The 25,857-nt window shown below is 40.6% G+C and overlaps 1 protein-coding gene across 1 annotated transcript in view; it reads right to left on the bottom strand.

Annotated features, from left to right (window-relative positions):
- ctnna2 (catenin (cadherin-associated protein), alpha 2) overlaps positions 1–25,857 on the bottom strand; it is a 343,169-nt gene that overhangs the window by 229,568 nt on the left and 87,744 nt on the right. Inside the window, exon 7 of the mRNA XM_030094501.1 lies at positions 15,571–15,774. Coding sequence (XP_029950361.1) covers positions 15,571–15,774 — 204 coding nt within the window. The remainder of the gene's footprint in view (positions 1–15,570; positions 15,775–25,857) is intronic.

Raw genomic sequence — 25,857 nt, 5'->3', positions numbered from 1 at the left:
AGCATTTCAGACCTTCTCTGGGTCTAAGTAATCACTTTATTAGTGACACAAAGATGAGTTTGTGCTGTTATATGGATCCAGTGGGTGTAATGAAATTTGACTCTGCTGCGGAGTAACAATAAAATAAAAAGGAGAGGTTGACTAAGAATCAATATGATATATGCCGCGCCTGTTTGCCTGATTCTCCAACAAGTGTAATGGAGCTATGAAGTCGCTTCAGACTGATGGTAAATCACAAATGGAAATGAAATGGAATATCTCACACATGTTGACAAATTGAGCTTGATGTAGTTTCATTTTTTATTTTTTTTTTTTTTATATAACAAATGTGATTATTTGGATATCCATGCTTGCATAAATGGCCTAAATCCACTCAATTATTATAGATTGTGCAGGTTTTCATTTCACGTTTAAACTTTATGACTTTTTTTCTTGAAAATTCATTTTTTTTCTTTTCTTTTTTTTTTTTTTAAGGTAGACTCTTTGAAAAGTAATATTTGAAGTTCAGCACCACATTCTCTCTTCATTTCTGCTCGGCGCTTGCATTCTTCTCTCCGTCCTTGTATTTTGACTTTACTCCGGGGTAATTTATTTCACTATGCAACTCATCTTGCCTCCAAGCTCCTCTACCTAAAACCCATGGCGCCCATGTGTTTCTTTGTCTTATTTTCCATATTTCTCTGTCATTCAGTTCTAACCTTCAACCGCTCCTTCAGCGGGATGCAAAAAAAAAAAAAAAAAAGAAGCGGTTCGAAAAAAATTACCATGAAAATTGGAGGTGTTTCAAAACTTGTACATATCATCAAAAAGGTGACAAGAAAACACACACAGATGTCTGATAGAGAGGGCGGGAAAGGTGTGCAAGATCCAAAAGATGGTCTTTGGTATTTGAATGACATATAAGCACATTGACAGGTTGGCAGCAAAAAGGTCACCATGAGCTCAGAAAATCTAACATTTTTTTTCAGGAACAAACAGGATGTCTTGACTAGCAAGTGGAGGACCAAACAGGGAATGTCTAGAAACTTTATTTTACTGTATTTTATTCATATTTCTTATCATCAGTGCTCAATAATATCCCGAAGGATAGGTGGGAATTATATCCCAGGTATTAGATTGATGTAGGAAACTGGAAGCTTGAGTCAATTTCCCAAAATCCATACATTATTGCGTTAACAGCTCAAGGGTTGAGGGAGGCGTTTTAACCATGTCTGATGTGAGCATAAGATCTACAACAATCACTCCAAGTACAGCATTTTAAAATGTATATGTACCTGTGTGGAGCCCTGTGGCAACTGATCACCTGTAAATAAGATCAAATCGGGTAAAAGAGGACTTTACCTCTCCAAATGTTTAGTGGGACCTGTGAATCAACAGTATACATAACTAATCCCATTTTTCTCCAGCTGGAGCGGCTGAGGGGCAGCCAGACATGACTGGGCTTCAAGTTATTTACAACAAGTCAGTGATTGTAACGGTACAGCAGGGCTGACAATGACACATGATCAATGATAATAGCAAACGATTACCAACCGAATCCATTCAGTGCACAGAGTTTACAGAGACGGAGCTCGGCAAAAATAGTAACCCATCCAAGGAGGAAACATCTCTCATCTGCTCATTGATGCACACGCAAACACGTACGTGCACACACGCTGTTGTGTTCAAACTGTGGCTTGCATCCTTGATTTCCCAATGCATTTAGCCCGCTGCATCCATAACCTCAACATATGTAGCAGCTAATACAGTTAAAGCCCGGGTCTCTGCTTCCATGTCTGCTCACTTAATGATATTAGGGTTGATTCTATAGTTTGATCCAGCTATCAATGTCAATCATGTTAGCACTGCTCAGAGCAGCCAGCCCTTGAGGGGCATTGGCATTGGAAGGTGGAGGAAGATAGAAGAATGGCTGGCAGCTTTCTAATGCAATAGAACTGCCAGATCTGAGAGCTTTTTATTACATTAATATGTTCCTGGATAATTCTATCTCATCTCCTAATATGAGTTAGCCTAAAAATCCAATTAAAGTCTCATTTATCCGATCACCTCAATCGGAGATGGTGACACGAGGGTGTTCAGACAGCCATGCACTGGTTTCTTGCTCCTGCCTACAGAGGATTCGGTTACTTCTCCAGCCGCGCATCCGAGCATAATTGGAATGGAGAGCATAGCATGCGGCTTTCCATTACAGCTACAGTTCGCGCAATTGATAAGCACGCAGAGGAAAGCAGAGCTGCATCCCGGGACCGTCCGTGTTATTAAATGTATGAGGAAGTATTGCAGGGATTACATCACATGTCATGAGAGAGACGCTAAACTGCTCGATACAATACGAGACTTGAAACAATAACTGATGCAAGTTGGACAGCATCAAACGCAACAAATAAGCTGAACTGACTGATTATTTGATCACTGAACAACAACAGTACTCTAGGTCAATCAAAAACAAACCTCAAACTTGAACTTTTAGAATGCAAAAGTGACCCGGGGGGCTTTCTTAGGAGGAAATCTGTATTTGCACCAATACAAAAAATGAAGATATTTCCATGTCACTTAACCTGTATCCTTTAAAGAAGTCATATTATGCTAAATTCACTTTAAAAAGGTGTCTTTACAGTCATATTACCTCGCAGAGCCTCAGTATGATCCCCCAGAAGTGAAAAATTCAGTCACCTCCCTCAATTGCGCACTCCACTTTTAAGGAAATATACACTCAAACACGCGATTCTGAAATCTTACTTTTGTCTACGTCAACAAGAGGAACACCACTCCCTCCCCGGAAGAAGATCCAGCCCTTTGGGGGGCCCCCGGATAGGTGGTTATAGTAGTATGTGTTGCCGTAGCCTCATTAAGACGTTCAAATTTGAAAATTGTCTTTTTCCTCCTTGTCTCGCTACACCACATTTTTGAAAATGAAGCTGAAACTTAAGCTGAAACGGTAGAGGGAATGTGCCTCTGACTGTGCCCCCACCGTGTTCGAGAGAGTGGTAGTGACCAGATGCGTTCAAGTGCATCCCGGAAAGTAGGCTGTGAAAATCAGGCTGTTCGGAGGAGGGCTCCTCAGAGCCACTTTTTAGACCGCTCAAACTCCGAACATAGGATGAATTTGGGGCAAACAAACTTGTATGCTGTGTTTTTGGGCTTCTGTGACCTATATGACGTGACTGAAAAATAGCATAATAGGTCTGCTTTAAAGAAAGAAAAAATAACAATTTGAAATGTATAAATAATACATTTGTCAAGCTTCAGAAAACAGAATCGGTGACCTTCTTTCCAATCATGCTCATAAGCCTTACATCCACAGGGTCTGTCAGTTTGTTTTTGATCTGTTCACCGATAACTTCTTTAGTGCAGCAGCAGCACAGCCTCCCAGACACTGTTCGGAGACAAGCAGCGTCCCCTCACTGTAAATCTTTGGTTTAAGAAAGACCCACAAGTTCTCCAAAGAGTTCAAGTCAGACAAGGAAGGGGCTGCCATCATTATTCTTTCATCTTCAAGGCCTGCGCTGGCGTGCCACGCAGTGGAGTATTTTGATGCGTGAGATGAAGCATCGACCTGCATGAAAATCAGGGTCCTGAAGAAAAATGCCGTAGTTTTCCTGTGCTACTGAAGAAAGTGTGTTCTAGAAGTCACCAATTTTACTTTGGATCAATTTTCCAACCTGAAGCAGTCGGGCTGGATCATCTTTAATAATACCAGTTCGTACCACTAAACCCACTCCACTTTGCTGGCATCGACTGGAAGCAGAGCTCTATGTCCATTGCCCGATCCAGACAATGTCATTGGGTCAATTCATAAAACCTATGAAAAACATGTCCATGGGTGTCCTGAATGTTCTAACTCACGTTTTGTTTAGCAGTGGTCGGTTTTCAGCATTTCTTCCCTTGGAATCTGAATACTGAGCATCTTGTACTTCAACAGTCGAGACAGGCTGGACGTCTGAAACATGACAGTACTGGAGAATAAAGGGTTCCTCGATTCTCAAATCTGTGGCAGTTCATTTGTGACTTTTTCCTCTCATTACTTCTATTTAGTAATTAAATGGGAACATTTTGATGCTCTGTGATCACAACATAATATCTTGGCAATTTCAGGAGTGCTGCATCACTGAATGATCATTTCCAAGTTTTGACTTTTCAGTCTGTTAGATCTCTTTCCTGATCCATTTAGCCACACCCTTGCTCATTTTTCAAACACAATAAAGCATCCTCTGGTATGTCGAAATCCAAAATAAATTTAAGTGCACGTCATGTAGCTGTAGGATTTCTGTTTGGCAGGGTTTTGAAGAACTCTGCAAAATTAAGCCACATTTGATTCCTTCCATCAATCCAAGCACAACTGGGTCCAATAAAGATGGTGACGTTCCTGCAAGGCTGATCAAATGATCCCTCAAAACAATTACTTGGATTTTCATCCACAAGCAGTATATGTGAAAGAGTAGTACAGTGTCAGCTCCCAAAGGTTCACATCATGTTTTTTAGGGGTCAAAACAAATCTCTAGAGCAAAACCTGAGTTGTCTCATTCCCACTTAGATTGCTCCTTATAGGCAATACAAGGATCCTTCTCAACTCAAGAGGTGACTCCAGCGGGTCTGTGGTCTGTCTGAGTGTCTCCAAGTACCTGTCTGCTCCTCTCACCTTTAACCATTCATCTAGTTTCCTCGCGGCTCAGGCGGAGGCCATGATGACTTGGCTCACTGGTTGGCCGAAGAGCTCTGTTTAGCTTTGGTATTCGTCAGCAGCTTCCTGTTTTCGGCTTTTTGTTTTTTTTCCAAGTGGTTCTTAAGAGTCTTCAACGCACAAGTGCACACTCCGAGTACTGCTGCTCAAGTTGCAGTGACATGATAAGTTTCAGTGTCACTTTAATAGGTTACAGAACAAACGAAGCTGAACATTGCAAAATCTGAAGGTGGATTTTTCTTCATACATACTTATTTTTTTGTCTCTCTGGTATCTATGTGTGTCACTGATTCAACTATGAGATTAAGAAGAGAACAAGTACTTTATTGTTATCGATAAAAATTGCAATTCAGTATTTTTCCATCACAGATCAGTGGACAGAGCATCCAGTTATAATTACCAATTGCTCACTAATCCCCATCAGCATTTCCTTTACAGGTGCTTGACATTAAAAGCTCTTCGCTGGCTTTATTTTGAGATCATAAAAGAAAGAAGAACCTTATTCACACTCGAGTAACAATTTTAACTGTGTAACAAGAATTATCATTCAAAAATTACAGAGAATATACTTTGTTGACTAACAATCACATGTTTTTTCTTGTTGAAAAACGATATGACGAGGTGACAGGTATTGATACATGGTTTACCTCTACCAGGCTCTGTCAACAGCATAACAGTTGGTTCATGTTATGAAAACTAATGAAAAATTTAAAAAAAAGAAAGAAATACATTTCTGCTAAGTTGGAAACAGGTGAATCTGAAGATCTGATAAATAAATGGGTTATTTTGCAGAACCTATTAGAACAACCCTTTTAGAGAATTAAAAAAATATTGTTTTTCATAATGATACTTTGTGTTCTTTACTTGGTGTCATTGGCACGTGAAAGAAAAGATAACTCCTAACCACCCGACGTGTCCAAAAAGTTTCTGGATACAGAAGCAGTCAAACTTTGCAGCTATAATGTTGCTGCAGACGACCATGACAGTTCCTATTCATAGCAGCTCAAAACGCGGAGCTGAGGCTGCTGTGGGCACAACGCCATTAAAATGAATGATAGGCATTCAATTTGCTTTTCACATAATAATACTTAAAGAGTGACCTTTGTGAGATTTTGCTACAAAAGTATTTAAAGACCATGGCTGTGGGCTTTGCTTCGATCACCCTATGTCCTCGACGATCTGTTTCCTATTGATGCAACAAAAAAATAAAAAACTTTCTCTGAAAACATGAATCCCTCTACTGCTTTCAAAACATGGCAAGGCATTTGAAGATTATTGTGAATACTTTCATGGTCACAAGTACTTTTCAAACAAATACCTCATGATATTTGTTTGCATGAAAAGACTACCATAAAGAACAAATGATGCGATTTTCTTCATTGTTGTTGTTCTAAGGCAATGTCATTTTGAAATATTCACGTTTCTTCATGAAATGTATTGAATGGGAAATGACAAAAGAGTCTGTCTGTTACCTGAGGGTCTGACACTGAATCGCACAGTCAACAGCAACCATTCTGGGTAGTTGAGCTAACAGCTGATGAACGGTGCTCTCCTTGGCATCGCCAATGGCGGTCATCATTTCTGCTCAACGTGAACGGACGTTCATCAGAGAACGCCAGTGACACAAACACTTTCCAGCGGTCTGGCATGACGCTTGGTGCTTCTCGCCTCCCTTGAATATTGCTGGAGTTGAATGGCTTTCGTCATTCAATGCTGCAGGTTACTGTTTACAATGAGGCAGCCATCAGTGTGGGAGGCGGTCAAAGGACGCCTACTCACTAGGTCTTTCTTTAGGAACAGCAAGTTGTGCAAACAGTCCTGAAACACTGAACAGTTGGAACATTTGTATTCAAAAGTTTAGAGAAGGTCACATTAAATTCACCTGTTAAGTTTATAGTGCATTTTAGGTTCATCCTGAAATTTCACCTGGAAGCCACCAGCAGCTTTACACTGCCCCCTGCTGAGTCTAGTTCTACTTCTTTCAACCAAACAGCAATACTTTCTTGGTGAATAAACCATTAAACAAAAATAATAAGTAGCACATCATCCAGTCACAGATTTCTTCCAGGTGCTACAGTATGACAGAAACATGTTCAAGAAAAGACTAATGTTCAATTATTAAATCCAGCCGACTGGAATCAAACTTCAATTGAAGATTGCACGGTGGCTGACCATGGCACAAACAAATTTACTTTGCAGATAAGGTGAAGCAGAATTTATCACATCTGCAGCATCTTCTAAATAAAATGCCCTGGTTCGATATTTGTTTAAACTGTATCAGATAATATATACGCCTCAAAGGTAAAATTTCAGTCATAGTGCTGTTGCAAATATTGGCAAGATGCAACAAACATTTTCTTCAAAAGTGGCATCCATTGGTAAAGTTTATATAACCCCACACTGGGAACAGACGCTTTTGGAAAAGAGATTTAGTAAAGTTGTAGAATATGGATAAACATCTCTTTAAAACTGACTGGATTTTTTTGGGGAGCCAACTCACTGAGCTCTGGTCCAGCTGCAGGCGGAGGGGCGTGCTATCTCACTTGACAACAATCGCTGTGGGTCCGGCGCCTCAGCTGTCGCCAGCTTGGCCTCAGAATGAAGTGGTAGACATAAGGGAGCTCTGTGGGCCTCCTCTGGGTCTTAAATAGATTTACACTTTTTACCTGGGCCTCTTGGTCAATCCCCTTCAGAGGGTATATCTTTAAAAGCGGCCCTCAGTGGCTGAGAGAGCTAAGTTGTTCAAAGTAAGTGGTTTGTTGGTGCACAGTGGATTGCAGCTTGTCGTGCCGAGCATTAGGTGTTGACAGATGGGCGGGAGTGCACGGGACACTGTAGGGAACCAATGATTTATAGCTGGGTCTGGGACATTTAATGTGGTGTAAGTGCTGAGTCTGGCGGGACCATGATGTGAGGACAATTGGAAAAAAGAATGAAATAAACAAAGAGAATGAATAAAGAGGACAGGGGTGGGAGGCCAACTTACCGCTATGGCAAAAAAACGGCAAGGTTTTAACAAGGGAATCATGCGCTCCTCTGAGGGTAAAAGAGTCCAGAAACCAACACTAAGGAAGAACACTGAAGGAAACATGTGCTACTGGCAACACTTGTGTCCCATTTTGTTCACAGTTAAACAAAACCTGTGTACCCTGCAATGTAGCTTTAAAAAAAAAAAAAAAAAAAGACAGAGAGAGAGGACAAAAACAGCAGAAGAAAAAGTACTGAGTTTGCACAGATAATGGCACACTGACGGCGCAGCTCTTTGTGTCAGATGAATTGCTCCCCACTCCACAAGTGAATCCTTATGGCAGGAATCTCCCCAGGTGTGCTCCGTGCTGCTGCCTGTGTGTCTAATCCTGCAGAGCTGTGTCTAATCAAAATAAATATGGTTTGAGAAAGTCTCATAGTGTTAAATTGTGACATACTTTTAATTACTGTCACAGCTATGAAGTTTGTCAGGTCTCTTAACTTGGAAAAGTGAAAATTCCATCGTCATGTTTGCCAAGAAAGAAGAAAAAAAAAATTAAATGAATATGCAGCCACTTCTTAATAATGTGATACTGGGAAAAAGATGAATGATAGGAATACAATTCTGTTTCCGTTATGCTGTTTTCATGTTCTAGAAGAAATACCTCCTGAGTGTTTCCAACCAGAACAGAAGTAAACAGGTTGAATTTCCAGGAAAAATCTATAAATCAAAAGTCAAAACATAAACCATGACTTTATGGTGTGAGATAGATGGAAATCAGAAAGTGTATTAAGGATTAAATCATAAATCAGGATCACACTTTGAGGAAGATACAGATAATTGTTTAGTTATCATTACACAAACTCAAAACGAGAACAAGTACACTTTCAGATTTTCTGTGAAAAATACAGTGAATCGAGTGGAAAAGAAATACAACGAAAGTTTGGTTTTTTTTCTTCTTTTTAACCTTGTATGTCGGCCTGAAATTGCACAGCCCTTTGAATGACATGAAACATATCACAGAGGTGGACATTCTCTTGCCTGGACTCTTGGAAACCAAGGCGAAGAACACAAAAAATAGGACATGGTCATTTAATGAGCTGGACGGAGTTGCTGAAAAGATGAGAGGAGAAAAAAAACCTGATGGAAAAGTAGTGCAGTTCCCTGCAGGGCTCACCCTGACACCGTTTATATCCGGCGTTTTGTTGTTACGAAGAAACAAAGAGACACTGAGGCACTGCGTGTGCATTATGTGGTCAAAACAATGAATCACATCTACATAACAGGCAAATCTGTAATCACGGATTCAATATATTACTAAATTAATGGTAATGATTAGTTTACATTCCGGTGATGTCTTCTTCACCTATGACTGAATTGGTGCCATCGTTACTCTGTGGAAAGTTGACTAATCTGTAGCCAGCCTCTTTCATTCTCCTGGCTTGCCTCCATATCCGCCAAAATACATAATGTATAAAAAGTGAAGCCAAAACATCCCAAACATGAGCAATGACATCCTGTGCCAGTGGTGCCCATACATTCGCCTGACTCAATTACATACGACTAGTTCAGTCAGAGGAGCTGTTAATCATGATATTTCTGTCCGTCCATTTATCTTCTATACCCACTTTATCCGGAGTTGGGTCACAAGGAGGTCGGACCCTATTTCAGCTAACATAGGCCAAAAGCACACTACGCCTAATTAAATTTCATTCCATTTCCAGTCATTCAATCATTGTAATCAGAAGATCGAGTAACAAAAAGAAAAAAAAAAAAGGTGACCTACTGGCTATATTTAGGAAACGCTTTTGGAGGCATACATTGATGGTCGATATCAGGAGGTGATCCAGGTACTTTGGTTCAAATATTAAAATTGTCACACCATCCATGTGCCACTGTTTTGTTTCTATTTTTTCCTCACAGCCAGCTTTTAGCATCTCGAGAGCAGAGCAAGTCAGCACAGCAAAAGAACAACTGAATGATTTGCTCTCCGTTTCATACCCAGACGTCACTGAATCGCATGAATAATACTCTGAAAATTAGTCTGCTGTTCTGTTGGTTTCTTAATAGAGAGAGTGAGGGACAATTGTGTTGAGGCTTCCAGACAATGAGGACAGACAGTGTGGGCAACTCTTGGCTGTTTTGTTTCAGTAGCCAGACTGACGCTTTCCCCTCAGAGACAAACAGTCTCAGATGAGAGGAGGAGCTCTCTTCAGCCGTCGACTGTTCAGAGCACAGATTTTTATCTTTATTTGTGCCTCTTACAAAAAAAAAAAAAAAAAAAAAAAAATTAAGAAAACTTTTTAGAGCTTCATCAATATTTTCTCTTCTCCTAAACTTTCTCCTGTAGAATTAGTCGATACAGTGCAGAGAAGTAATTCACCACTCTATTGCCACAATTCGGCACTGGAACATTTCATCACTGGAAACAGACAATCGCTGAAGCTGGTGGAGTGCCCGTACAACGGCTGTTACTGATGTCCAATTGGAAAAAAAATTTAATAAATTAAAGAGGCTTTTACTGCTTTTAGACTATCCAAACAGCACTTGAGCTTTTCTCTCTCTCTCTCTCTCTCCAGTATACAATGGCCTTTAGCCCAGAGTGTCACTATTGATCACTGCTCACACCTTCCCTGAGCACTTTTGTGCATTCACTGTTCAACAGATGTGCATCCTCTCTTCCATTATATTTGTCCTAATGCTCTCATTTTCATTTTGAGAACCACGTCAGGTAAGCCAAAGGAGAGGCGGCGATCCGAGACGCGGGGGGAAGAAGCACATATAAGTACACACGTTTTGCGGCGTGTGATCAGTCACTCCGATTGTTGATTGAGCATTCTACATGGCAACTCCCACAGGAGCTGTGTGAGCAGGGAGGCCATCAGTCTCTCACTAATGATCGTCCCACCTCACAACTCCCGCTCAGTTTTATGTGCCACATCCAGCTAACTGTGACATTTGTGTGCTAGCTATCACACTCCCTAAATCCTTCTCCCGGCTGCTCGTCGCCTTGCCGAGGTGCACCCTCTCACCTGCCATGGCTCCTGGCTATGGCTATATTCTGCCGGGGCTTCCTTGACCCAAGTTGGTAATGCATTACTCCCCAGATCAATTGATAGATTGGCCCTGTCTGAGCTGCCGTAACTAAATCAGCTGCTCCTGATGATTCAGCACCAGCCGGGGAGCCAGGCCTGCTGTCACCAATCACAGATCACCAGCAGCTCAGACAGGTATGGACATTCTCCTGTCACTTGAACCTAATTTATTGCCAGCTACCACATTGATTAACCTTGTGCTGTGGTTCAAGCTTCCTATAAAAATGTGTGCGTCGCGAAGGGGGTAGGAGGGGGTTGCATGAAGTGGGAGCAAGCATAACGGGAAGCGGGTGTTTACGTTACTCCAGTAAACTTTCAAGAAAGGGAAAAACTGGGAATGGGTTAAGTGTTGCAATGGTATACTTTGTTTCTTAGCAATATATTTAAGACAGACATGGGACCTGACAGTTTTCTGCTGACTAAAGACAACCTGCTGACGTTACAGTGCATAAAACTGCACTGTTTTGCGAGGATGTTTACAGTGTCAAAAGTCAACCAGAACTGCAAATCCAAAACGGCTACAAAGGTCTGTAAAATATGATGGAAATGAAAATTCATAAACCCATATTTTTATTACTAGTACATAAAATATGATGTTGAATGTAATCGATTTTAAAATGTAGGGACTGTTAAAGTTCATGGAATCCCAATTCAAAGTTATTCTTAACGTGGGACTGGAGGAACGAGACGACTCAGTTCACACAGAGGATTAATCCGTCTCGGGTTTACATTTAAAACCCAGCGTCTCTCACCTAAACAAACTTTTTACATGTCGTTTTATGTCTCACAAGAGATTCCAAAATATATTTAGTGACAATTATTTTCTTTAAAAATAAAAATTATAAAATATTTCTCTGATATGTAAAAATGACAGCATGAATATTACTCCAGAGTAAAACTATTTTTTAAGATGAAGTTGGCATTCTTTTTTCAATCAACATATCTTCAGCACTGACTTGATTTACAGATTTAAATGTTTATGAATAGTCTGAAAGCATTTAATTGAATAATGTTTTTTTTTTCCCTTCAAATTGGCTCGAGAACAATATCCTGGATATCTGCTGTTTGTTGTTGACTGAACCTCATTGGGGATGCAGAGCTGAGTGGAAGCATTTTGTTCTTCGTGTCTCTATGATTTACTTTGTGTTCTTTGCTAGGACAGCCAGGGGCTGTCAACAATCTTCCAGCTGTAGCCTCTAAAACCACAACTCATGGGCCTAATGAACCAAAGCACAATTACTTTAGCAAAAAGCTGCCGTGCCTTAAGAAGGGGAAAGGGCGCACTCGTGTGATTTCAGTATTTATTTATTTTTTTAAAGGCCTTCTCGGTAGTCTTAACATCATGCTCTTCTTTGTTATGAGGGAATCTTACCTGCATTTTATGACATTTTATGACATTTCTAGAGGAAATAATAAAGGGATTACCGTTTATAATTTCAAAATATCAAACATAGCACTCTTGATATAAAAATAGACACGTACACACAACGGCGCGCAATAATATTCTACTGAAAGCAGACCGGCGCTATGATATAACAAGAGCCCTCATCCATTAGCAGCCTATTGTCTCAAGACTATCTAATGAGTGCAGGTGCCACAACAAACACATTATTAGACTGAGTATTGCACGGCGCTTTTGTCAGCAGGATAACTGATACTAAAGGGATCGATAGACATTGGTTTGCCATTTGCTCACTGGCCACAAATGGCATGGTGGATAGATCCGGCATGCACACTTTCAGCAAGTCACACGTTCAACAAATCCAATGAATCGCCATTAGGATTCCATTTTCAGCTGTGAACAAGAGACAAATTAATACACGACACAGGGTTAAGTGTTGCATTATATGCTGGCTTATTTGTAATATTGACTTGATTATAAGATGAGCAGCTTCGGGAGCTGTTTTCAAGCTGTCCTAGTTTCCAAAAGTAGTGGTGGAGTGTAAACACTCTGGTTTCCTCCTTGAGACAGCAACACTGGTGATGAGCTACTTCACATTACCAGTTCATCTTAGAAAAATATCATCTCTGCAGCTAGTGGTGTCTTTTACCAAAATAATTGAGGAAAGCTGGAAAGAAAAAAAAAAAAAATAGCAGAAATGTTTTTCTATTTCATTCAGTCCTTGGAACACAGCAAAGGTCTGAGTACCTCTTGAGCTTTTTCCTCCAGATAATTAAACTACCTCAGGTTCCAGTGACCAATTAGAAAGTGTGGGTACATCGCAATTAATTTCAAGACAGAATAAGTCACATTTAAGGCAAACATCGAAAAAACTCCAACTGGACGATCAAGAACGTCAGTACGAAACCATACTAACTGCACCGGTATGTCCTCGCCAATTTAACAACAATAAAAACCGCAGTTAAAAAAAAAAAAAGCCATCACCACTAAATCACATGGATTGACTAATGTGTCTATGCTACTAACCAGGAGCCATATATCATCATAATTGTTACCAATTATGTTTTTCTTTTTTTACATTCTCGCTATAGCAGTGTCTTTTTTTTTTTTTTTATGATTAACAAACTCACAAGGTTTACTCTCAAGTAATGATGCCTTTGTTCTTGGTGCTGGCATGCCAACAAAGACAGGCAGAAGACTGTTTTCTAATTACCTGATAGTTAACAAGGAGGTAATCTTCAGATTGTAAGATGAATGCAAATATATGTGATTAAATTCTGATCAACTTTGTATACAGGTGCACAGTTAAACTGTTATGTGAGCCAATGTGTATAGAAGGACATGCGGTCTTGGTTTTAGAAGATATATTTGATGTTGGTATTAAATCAGCTGTAGAACCAAAAAGCTTCGTGTGGTGAAAATACACAATGCTCTCGAAATTCAGGGGATGTCAGATGGTAACAGTGTGAGGAAGTCTGAATCTGAACCAGAGGCAAAGACAGCTCAAAAGAAAGGAGACAGCAAGGGAAGTAGGGAGAACATCGCCGAAAACAGATACTAAGAGATGAGCTTTGGGTCAAAAGGCTCATGCAGCCTCTGACTGCAAATGAAACATGCATTGAAGCATTAAATGGAATATGTGGTTTGACGAAGTGGATCGCATCGGGTGTTGAAACTTCCACATCTTTCACAAAGTTTTGTCTAAAAAAAAAAAAAAAGTCCTTCTCAATTAAAGCAGAGACCTGATGCTGCGTTATAAAATAAACCAAGAGTCTAGAGAAGTTCCTCCCTGTCGATACGATAGAAATCATGACTGATGGAAGGACGAGGTACTTTCTTCACCGCTGACCATCACAAGCATGCAAGCGGCTACTCAGACAAATGCAGGAATGGAGCTGACCGTGTAAAACACACTTGGATATAAGATGATAAAAGGATAATAAGGGTTTTTAACAGATTTGTCATTGAAAGTTTCGAATATCTTCTGGGCTCCCATTTAACAGCACAATGTCTGCAAGGTCAGTCATTAAGGATCCTAGATGGCGTTCTATTTTCTCTTATGTAGACGCAGCTCACATTTCTCACTATGCACCAAAGGCTGGGCTGAGGCACAACATAAATTGTGATGATTAATCATTGTTTTGGCTTGCCTCCTAACCTTTACACTGTAGTGCCAGTCACAGGGTTGAAAGGAAACTGAATGGAGAAGTGGAGAGCACACCGGGGTCTTCCAGAGAGAGCGAGCCGGCCAGGTGTTTCAGAATCACAACACGCAAACACAATGAGTGCCTTTATTCAAAAACCCTTAATGAGCCCTTGGAGCTTCAATCTACACTCAGGAGCGGTTTAATTGTTTTAGGTACTTGCTACGCTACTCCAGGTGGTTTGTTTTTACTGTAACAAAAATCTGAATGGATTTTCATGCTCTGCATCAAGCTTACTGAATCATATCCAAAGATAAATCGATCTAGAAACACTTGCACCTATCAATAACTCAAGGCTCTCCTTAGCAATCCGCTGGAGGAAAAATGTTGCTGATTTTCTTAATACTCCTGTATGTTTATCTGTACTGTTGTTTACTTGTGGTGCATTTTGTAGCTTTTAGTGTCCCTCATAATTGTTGCCATGCACTGTCAGCTACCTCGACGAGGTCTCCCTCACAAAGAAGTGCTTCATCTTGATGGGAGCAGTGCTAAAAAATATGATTTTTTTTAAAGCCATTCACGAGGCTTTGCATGTCGTGACTGATTGAAATGAAGTTTATTATTTTTTCACACACAATCTCCATTAGTGCAGTCAGCGACGGTGACGCTGTTTGTCTCCTACAGATGAAATCAGAAAATATCATCAACAGAGTGACGCTCTAAAAATAGACCGGGTCCTGAACACTGTTTCTCTCGTGACGTCAAGATGACTCTCACCCACACCTCACACTTCTCTCACCTTTGCGCCAGCTTACAGTGCCCTGAGAATTAAACTACTGCGGGACGGTCAAAGAGCAATCGAAGCAGGAAAATTATCTGCATACTATAACATGGATTGAATTGCTGTAGATACAGACAATAGCCATCAAACTGATTGAGCAAGGCTCAGATATCCTAATGCCATACTGGTTCCATCAAGGCACTTTAATGTTATTCATGCAGCTGCATGTCACAAATTTGCCTCGATGGGTGTTACAGTCAGTACAGAAGCCCTAAATCAACTCTCTCGTCTTGAGACCTTAAAAGAAAAAAACAGGAGAAGGGAAAAGAGGAAGCCTGAGAGGGGAGTCAACAGACCTGCAAACAACGGACAGAGGCTCCAAGCAGTGCTGGCATTTTCTTTTGTGTTGTGTGTTTCTGTTGACTGGATTTTTCGAGAGTCACTCCAGATGTCTGTGGTGCGATGCGAGTGCCTTAAGTGTAAATGAAAGGGAACTCACGTTGTTCATGTACTCGCTCAACAAGTCTTGAAGGGCCTGTCGGACGGCGTTGCACTCGGCCACGATGCGTTCGCGGCGGTCGTCGCGCGTGCAGGAGGAGTCGGCCATTAGCGCGGCGCCGCTGATGATGCTCTCCAAGCGCTCCTCCAGAGAGGGCCGGAAGCGGGCCTCGCTGAACGTCAGGGGGTCCAGGATGATCTTGTTCTGTGAAAGAGATTTTATAAAAAGCAGATATAAGAGATCAAGACATTAAAAAGCCTCAAAATGGGTAAAGCACAACCAGGAAACCACATCTGTTCATAAACGCGGACTGTATTGTAGATATAGTTAAAATATCCTGTGCCACCAGTCTGATGAAACCACCAAAAACATTTTCTAGGAAAAAGTGTTTTTGAAATACAGATCTGCAGAAGCATAACCTGTCATTCTTGGATGAAACGACACCAGGAGCCTGCTAACCATACCTACTTCATCTAGGCAGAATATCAAAAAGATTTAGATTTTGCTAAACACTGTCACCATATGATTAATTACATGCGAGAAAACAGAAGAACAGAATACCACTGCAGTTTAGAAATATCCTCGACCCTTTTTGAAGAAGAGTTCTGAAATATTAAGAAGAGAAGAATGAAATAAAATAAAACATTTAAACTACATTTGTCTCCTAAATGGGACGCGTTCCCTTCAAGGAGAAAATGAAAAGACAAAGTCTGCAGCAGCTTATCTTTATGGAACAAATACTATATGAAAACCAAAATTGTGAATAAATGCCTTCGGAAACATATAGGAGTTTCATATTTGGGGTTTATTAACTCAAAGAACAGCAAACAATTGCAAGAAGATTACTTTATGCTGGCAAATATTCAGAGTCTGTTTGCAAATTTATTAAAATGTATGCAAATTATAATAATGAATGGGGATGAATCATTACAACAACAATCGGCAACCATGACTAACAAAAGCAGAACTGTGGGCGCTCAAAGGAGGTCGGAGGCAGAGTGGCTCGACTCGGAGGTGGTGAATTTCAAGTTAAACACCTCCCAAAACGATCACGTCTGCGCTGGTTGATCACCTGCAGGACTTATCCCCACATCATTTCTATAATGTGAATTTCCTCAGTAGTCAAGTCATTTATTTTAATGTAGCCTTATCTCGGTTGGGTTTAATCCCGGAGGCTGAAATACTTGATAAACCTGTGGATAGAAAAATCAGAAACACAACACGTGTGTTCCACAATTTCCTGAGAACAGTTTCAATTAAATTTGAGTTTAGTCTTTTTTTATCCTAAGGGTCAACAAAACCAATTAAATCAAAACCTTCCAGCACTGTAGCATCATGCTTGCATTCTTCTATCATTAAAGCTTCAGATGAACTGAACTTTCTCCAACAAGTTTGAGAGGAAAAAGCTTTAAGACGCTGCTCTGGAGCAGACATAATGGCTTTGGCCAGCGTTGGGTAACAGCAGAGAGCAGAGGGTTCAGGGTTCAGTCTCTCTTCAGCAGGCTAATCCTGGGGCAGGGTGACAGACTGTCAAAATATTCATAATAACATGTAAGGTGAGAGGGAGCACGACCTGCGCAACCCGCTTTCCATTTGCATGTGGGAGGAAAGTGCGGTATAGACAAAGTTGGAAAGTACAGAGTGAATTAATAGAAATTAATGAATTAAAGAAAAAGGATAGTGGCGTGAAACTGTGGAAACTAAGTTCAGTCTCCCACTTTGTGTGTCTCCTTTTCTCTGTTTATCTGTCTCTGTGTATGGTATAATTATTTTTTACAGGTGATGAAGAAGAAGCACTAGTTTGATGCAGGTTTTGAGATGATGTTCTGAGTGTGTTATTGTTTGACAGAGCAAAGCCAGCTGATTTGGTGTTTTGTCATTGGGAGTCCAAAATCCAACTGGTGGAGGACCGTAGAAATTTAATCTTGGCAAATGTTCTCATCAGACTAATGTAAAAAAATGATAATAAATAAATGACAGTCTGTGCAGTGAGGAGTGCTGCTTCACAGTGAGAAGATCTGTGCTCAATTAAAGGTTTTGGCTTTTTGTGTGGTTTACATATTCTTCCTGCGCTTTAGTGGGTTTTCTTTCTATTATCAATCGGTGTGAATGTGAGTCTCGTTGTGTCTAATATCCAGGATGAATTCTGACTGGAGCTCTCACAACCCTCCTGCCCGATCAAAACAAGTTTTGATGATGATACTTCTACTTGAATTCGGAACGTGAAAACGTATAGAGAATTCAAACACAAAAAGGAAAATGTTGCATTTATACATCAATTAATTAACATCATGAAGAAAACAATGGCTTTGTGTTCCTCATCACTTGTGGATTGGTCCCCGTCTCCACAAGTACATCAGAACTTAGAGCTTCAAGGAGAAAAAGGAGAGGACAACAAAGCCGAATACACTGTGGATCCCGACGTGAAAAGATGCAGAGAAGGAAAGAACATGAAGGGAAACTGAGAGCATTCCCCCCGAGGACTCCAGCCGATTGTTATTCCACACAGGGTGTCAGGTTGCAATTATCACTGGGAGTTGGGAATAGGCAGAGTAGAAAGAGTCGCAAATGCTGGGCTGACAAAGGCTGGGAGGTTTTCAAGGTAATTGGCAATAGCTGAAATCACCCTCCAAAAAGCTCACAAACGTGACTGATAGTGCCGCTTCCCTCAATGAGTTCCACACAGCTAAACTCCCTTCTTGAGACTTTTTGTTGTTACTGAACCTTCCTGTCAGTTTGCTCTTTAGAAGTCAGAACTACAGAGCGTTGGTGAAAAGCACACAGTAATAATAAGCTACAAAAGCGCTGCTGGACAACACTAAAAGTCAAAGGACTTTCATATGACTGACACTGGAAATTCAGCTGCAGTGGGACAAATAAAAGTTTATCTTACTGCTTTAGAGCGTAAGACTCACTTGGACAGTTGGCGGTTCATAAACCACATTCAGCCCCGATGCTTTCTCTTCTCCAGCCACCGGGCAATTTGCAACTCATTTTTACTTTCACAGATGGCAGGGAGAGGGAGGTTATTTAATTTATGTAAAACTGAATGTTCTTTTTTTTTTTTAAACAAGTTAAGAAACATGCAATTTGTTGTGTTTCAGTGAAACAACTTTCCACACTTCTCCTGAGTGCCCTTCTTCTCCTTATATCTCTCAAATATCAGACTATCACAGTGACTTCTCCGTTTTCTGAGAAAATGTCTCCATTCACCATTTATTCAGTCTATTTCGGTCAATCTGATGTAGTTTGATTGCCTTTGAAACGTGTAGATTATAGTTGCTGGAGGTGCAGAGACGAGCCAGGAAAATATAGGCTACAAGCTCGTGGCAAAGTGAAAGAGCACATCTGATGCTAAGAAGCACAAATTCAAGGCATAAAGGCTTTACCATCATATAATACAGTATTTATTCATCTAAAGTCAGAGTGTCACCACAACACTCAACAACGTCATCCTATATGGCATGTTCTTTTTATTTGTTTTTTTTTAAATAGCCTTACTCCAAATACGACCTAGTCCTTGTCTCATGACAAAAAAATTATATTTCACTGATCTCCATCAGAAATTTATCTCTTTTCAGGAACCTCAAACAGCTGCTTCACTGCCTGAAGATTGTGTCTGGTAATTGGAGATTCAGAGCTTTATGTATTTTCTGAGATTGCATTATGGAGCCTTTTCAATGGAGCATGCCAAAATCTGTGAATGGATTTTCTCTAATGCAAGGCTGCGATGTACTCTGATTTGTTTTAAAGGAACACTGCAGCAACTAAAATAAACCTGAACAGCCATTTGAGAACAAATGTTACCTTACAGCACTATATAAATCCCTGCAGGATGGGGAAAAGATATATTGTGTGTGTATTTTCTTGTTAGGAGGACTCTACCTCCCAGCTGCTTGCAGAGCTGCATGTTTCTTTTTTGTAAATTCTAGGACAATCTCAAGAAGTTGCGATTTCATGTGAATGTACCATTTGATTGTGACAGTGTATCGAGACCGGAGGCAACCTTATGTTTGCCCCGCAAAGGGTGAGGTTATTAATTTGACTCCACTTTGGGGCATCAAGCAGTGAGACAGGGCACGCGTCACATCAGTGTATGTCAGACGTGCCTCGCAGGACTTTCTAATATTTCATGACAACTGTTTTGTCTGAGAGGGAATCCAACAAAGTCTTGGACATAACCACCCAAGTGCCTCTGGTGGCCCCGTTGCAGGGTTCAAGGGCTGTTTGGTTGTGACTATTACAGCGTTTGACAAAGCTCTGCCCACACCCGCCCGCCGGCGACATTAGTCACAACCCGCTCTGTGATTGATTAACCTAATGAAGAGCACCTGACTGTGGTTTGGGCTTTTTGGACATCTATTGTCCCACAGTAGTAGGGTGACTAAGACAGCTTTTAAAAAGCCTTGAAAATGTGTGTGGGTGTGGGTAAATGATTGTGGATTAGCACGCTCGCGCTAATGCCGCTAATCAACCGGCAAAAAATAAATGAATAAATAAATAAATAAATACAGGAAAGATGCAAGTATGCAAATGAGGATGTCCGCGAGAGGAGGTTTAAATACATTCCTGGCGCACACAACAGTATTTTGACAACATAATGTAAAAGATTCTGCACATCAGCCCAATTGTGGAAGATTATGTTCACGCAGGGTTCACATTAGAGGCAGTTTCCATCCTGTCTGGAGCAGAAAGCAGCCTTTCAACACGCTCTCCACTCGCATATATCAGTCCCTGCGTCCTCCCTGCTACTCCACTGCCCGCATGTATCACTTAATCTCTCAGCACCTCCCCAGCATCATCCTCAATTAGGAGGGCATCTGCGTTGCCCAGTTTTCATAACCTTCCAAAATTGCACAGCCTGAAAGCCGCGCACCAAACAAGCGGCCAGCTGTGCACAGCTGTGAATATTAAGGGAAGCTCCAAGCATTTTGGTAGCACTCAAGCTCAATTTCAACACATTTTAAAATCATATAATCTTCAATGTACAGAAAGTTGTTGCACGTTTGTAATTTACCCCCCCCCCCCCCCCCCCCCCCCCCCCCCCCCCCTAAAGACTATTCACCAGCAAATCATGATTTGGCCCAGATTCTGGGTGTGTCTGTAACACTGAGAGGTGTAACCTGTGTAGAAATCAATTTTCCTTTCAGGTAATAAAGATTGAATAAAGTTGAATATAAAACAAAGCTTTTCATCTACTGCATTCATTATTGTGAAGTAATGCCTGGAAATAAAAAAAAAAAAAAAGTAATTTATTTGCGTGTAACCCCATGTACAGCATGACTGGGTAATCATTTTTTCATCCATTTATCCATCCATCCATTAACTCACCTTGTCGACCTCCTGCAGAACGCTGAATATTTCAAGGGTGAGCTTTTACCAAGTCTTTGTATTGTAAAGTAAGCTAAACTAGGGAGTGCTGAATCTTTTATACAACGTGCACAGAGACCTTGATACAGCTGATCTCTACAGGACACCACCGACTGGAGCTCTGCTGAGTGTTTTTCATATTATGAGTTGGGTGGATTTAACGAGGTGGAAACATTTTCGAGAAAATGTTCGGATGTGGGTGGCGAAAAGTACTCTGAGTAATCCTTGTAGGTCAAGGGTGGCAAATGGAGAATAAAACTCCTGTGAGTCCATATTTAAATGTCTCACCACAACAACAGGTAGAGGTAGAGCGGTATGGCCCAGAGGATTAGCGGTTTTTGTTTTAATACTCTTAATCAACCTGGAAAAGGACATTTATTGATTGAAATGTGGAAAAACAATCAAATTACTGGATGAGACATAACCGTGGCTTGGCTTTGCTGAAGGACACAATTTATACCTGGCATGTAACCCAGATGCTATATCTTCAATAAATAAATAAATAAAATACTCAAGTTGCTTTTTAATCATACAAATTCACAAATTATCCATCATAACTGAACTGAGCACAATCAAACACCGTGGTGTAAAACGCGGCTGTTGACTGAAGCAGAAACCATGTTTTGTGTTGAAGTCAGTCGATGACAAAAATCATTTATTTCTTTTTAAAATTCAAGGGAAAAAAAGATTTGTTTTAAATGACAAAAACATGTCTTTCATGACAACACTGAGATGAGGCAGTCCTTATTCGGGGTGTATGCCATCAGATTATCAAGTCTTATAAAGCTGGGGTGGGCTGACAACCCTCAGTGGGACGAAGCAGGATAGAAGATGTATTGATGGATTAAAGAAATCATATGGGTCATACGCCCTGAGATATCACTTGCAAACAAGAAATGCTGTTTTACAGACGCCTGATCACAACCTTCTCTTTACATATTTTAAATGTACGCACACACACACACACTACTTTGAATGCTTCATCATATTGACAGGAAATTCTATATGTGTACGTGTGAGGGAAATGTGAGGAGTATCACATGCACTGAATGAAAATAGAAAGAAAAAAGAGCATCAAATACCCTGTGCTCCATAATGCTCGCTATTCTCTGTGCTGTTCAAAAAAAGCGAGATGTTGAAGAAAACATAATTCCCGTGTATGTTCATGCTTGTGATTGTCATTCCTTGGAGGGAACCAAATAAATTATAAAGCTGAGTGGTATTGTCCTTTTTTTTGTAGCTGATATATGTCATGCAGTAAATATACGCTGCACTGAGATGCAACAGAGAGTCCTGTGCATGCTAAATATACCACACAAATGTAACATTAAAAATCAAAAAGTAAAGCGTCTCTTTAATAATTCATCACAAGAAGAAAAAAAAAGGAAGGAGGGGGTCGATTGGATCAGAGAAGACACATGAATTAATAAAAAAATGTAAGCATCAAGCAATCGAGTTAAGAGAGCGGCGTTCTTAAAATAGTGCATATGACCCGGTGAGCTCGCTGCGCCCAGTTTGACTGTTTTTCCACAATAGAGCCTCCAGCCGTCCCCCTGAAGACACATGCACAGACACATGCTCGTTGAGGCTTAGTTGAAACCCACACAAGACTGGAATTACAGTACACATGTTAATTAGAATGGCGCAGAGCAAAAACAAAAGACGTCCCCGACTACCATCCAGGACATATTCAGACAACAATCCCGGCCTATTCTCCAGATGTCTCCGGTCTGTTTGAGGAATCGCGCTTTATGAATATTTTGTCAGATGCTGTTTACATAGGAATGAGGTGAAAGAGTGAGAGAAACAGAGAAAGCTCCACAGTAAATATGCACAAAAAAAAAACCTGCTTTCTGTAGGAAATATGTTATATATTTCCACACAAAATCCCAGAGGTCACAACACCTTGATTAATGATTGAACCTCTATCACACTGGTTTAATTAAGTCGAGCCTGAATAAGACCTGCAACACCTGAGGGGAAATATCAAAGTTCTGCATGTAATCATCTTGATTTGAGCAGAGAAATAGGTTTTTTAAGGCGATCGACACTTCAGCCTCCCTCAAAATATGTCTGAAACTTAAAATGAGCTGTACGTTTGAATGTTCACATCATGCAGGACTTTAACATTTCCCTCAGTAGCAAGTCTGATTTATTCCCCCGGTTTGATTACTTGATATCTCATCGCTTTATCCCACATTTCTGTCTGTTGCTTTGACATTTTTCCTCCGAGTGAAGCCTGCAGAAAAAAAATGACGACTTAATTCAGCGAAATTTCATTTCAGTTGCAATGAGCAATGCATTATGCATACGAGAAAAGGTTTTTACGTATGTCTGTAAGAAATGCAGCCACTGACTGTGCCGCAGAGGATAATGAACCCCATCATATTGTCCATCTTGTTATCTGTCATTATGTAATTAGATGTTCCTAAGGTAATGATATGGTCACTAAAAGATCCCTGATCTAAACACTATGGAGTCTGTTTAAGATTTAAAGAAGTTATAAAATAATTGTTGCCAACTTACATCAACAGAAAAGTTGTACTGAATTCTGAAAAAAAAAAAAAAAAAAAAAAAAAAAAAAACGAGCCAAAACCAGCCCAAACTGGCCAGAGGGACGACCTCACAAAAAACACAAACACAAAGCAGTTTTTCCATTGGGCATTGCACTGCTGAAGTAAGATAAGACATAACGCAACAACAAAACCAAGAAACTAAACAGACAATTACAGCAAGATGTTGCCATAAAGCCACACAAGTAAAGTTACAAAAGCATCAAATCTATACTGAATAAAGAAAATGGTGAAAATATGCTAAATGAAGTCCACAGAAGCTTCAAGGAATGATAAGCTACTGTTTGCAAACAGCCTAAAAAAACAAAAAAAACTGTGGTCAAGATAGTTTCACACAGTCGCTTTTGGAAAAATGAGCACTAAATGGACGCACCAGTACTAAAACAAAGGGGTGCAATGAGCAGCAGTAAAGTAATGCGCTATATTTTTACTGTTCTGGCACGACTGAGATCAAATGAGGCTGTCTGCTGCCACTCAACTGAAATTACTCTGACAGCCCAAACTTCGAGGAATTGATGTTGCTTTGGGCGGAAACGGAGGTCCTGCCAAACACTAATGTCTCTTCAGTTCTTTGAATTGTGCCGAGTGATGAAAAATGCTCACCTCCATTTCTGAGAACGATCTTACTCTGCTGCATTATGTCACTCTTCTCTGAGCTCTCGGTATTGTATATGCAGTGGCAGGTCTACAAACTCTAGTCCATCCGCTGTCTGCCGCAAGGTTTTGTAACGATGGCAACCTTTGAAACTACTTCATGAAACAGCATAATAAAGGCCTTTTTTTTGTTGTTTGCTTTACTTCCTTTTTGTCTTCTGTTCCCCTTCCTCTCTTTGTGTCCACTGAAGGTCACTTGTTTTTTAACAAATGAGTGGCCACGAAAGATGATGAGCTGCAAAGGCAACACACACACACACACACACACACACACACACACACACACGCCCATGGAAAAAAAAACAAAAAACTATGTTCTCTAAACGAAAATGATCCTCGGCAGAGATGCTCATGATACCCGGGGGGTGCACGATATAGTTTGTATTCAAAAGTCTGATAAATTATGAGTGTGTGCCCGAATGTTTATTAATGTAGCAGATGCACACAGACAGAGTCATAAATCATACAGTACAGTAGTATAATGAAGCCAACAAGGATGCTGGCCGGCCCAGGTAATGGCACTTGGAGCAGAGCCCAGTCTCTCTGGCAGCCCGCTGTGACTATGGACCTACAGTAACCTGCAGGGGGGCATTAAATGTGTGTGTGTGTGTGTGTGTGTGTGTGTGTGTGTGTGTGTGTGTGTGTGTGTGTGTGTGTGTGTGTGTGTGTGTGTGTGTGTGTGTGTGTGTGGTGGGCGGGGTGGTTGGGAAACAAGAGTTCGTCACGACACACTTGACAGTTTCCAATATTTCATTGCATTGGTGAAGCGCAAGAATATCGACATTTCTTACTTGATCCATATTTTTTTAATGTATACAATTACTAAGAAATGCACCTTTGTTGTAATAAATTAAGCATTGCATTTTGAGCACTAGTCTTTTTAAACAGAAAGTGCTCTTAAGGTGTTTTTTGTGTGTGTGTGTGTGTGTCTCTCTCTCCCCTGAGATCTCCCGGAGTTAAAGCCATTACGGCCACTGAGCAAACGACATGTTGAAGCTTTTAGTGCACATTCAAACAGCCAGACAATTATCGTCCTAATTTCCTAATCACACCAGGTTTCTGACGCTCTGTTATTATCCGGAGAGCTTACTATTTGGTACGATGCTATGTTAATGAGGCTGTCTGTCAGCCACTGATCATCCGGGCTGAAGGGTATTTAACCGCCGTCACCTGTTGTATCTCCGTGCTGTCGTTTAAACCTCTGCCACTTTATCCCTCAATCAGCACGCTGCCGACTGTGTCAAGAACCCGACGTTAACCCAAAGAGGTGGTCTCCATTAGCTGAATTCTCAGGAGCTGTGAAGAGACACGTATTGAAGCTGGTTTAAGAGACAGATGGGTTTAATTTTGTGTTTGTCGTGAGATCCAGAAGCAGTTTTTTTTCTTTTTATTGTATACTCATAATAAAATAGGCCGATATGAAACAAGCATGACTTTGTTTTTCAATTTTCCTTCATTTTGAAATGCATTTAAATTATTTTTTATTATCAGAGTGTTGCCAGCAATCTTTTGATTGTGCCAAGGCAGCAGCTGCGGGTCCTGCAGACAGTCACGTTGACTCCAGTAAACTCAACTAATATAATCAGATTTTATTAATCCTCTTGGAGAAATTATTTTCTTCCGCACTGACCAATCCAATTTCTGGGATGCGGAGGTGCGGCCGCATTAAGATGCTCCGGGGAGCTGATGA

The sequence above is a fragment of the Salarias fasciatus genome, chromosome 6 (genome assembly GCF_902148845.1).
Source record: "Salarias fasciatus chromosome 6, fSalaFa1.1, whole genome shotgun sequence".
NCBI lineage: Eukaryota > Metazoa > Chordata > Actinopteri > Blenniiformes > Blenniidae > Salarias > Salarias fasciatus.
Note: the sequence above shows the minus strand (reverse complement) of the source record. Positions and strands in the feature narration are given on the sequence as shown.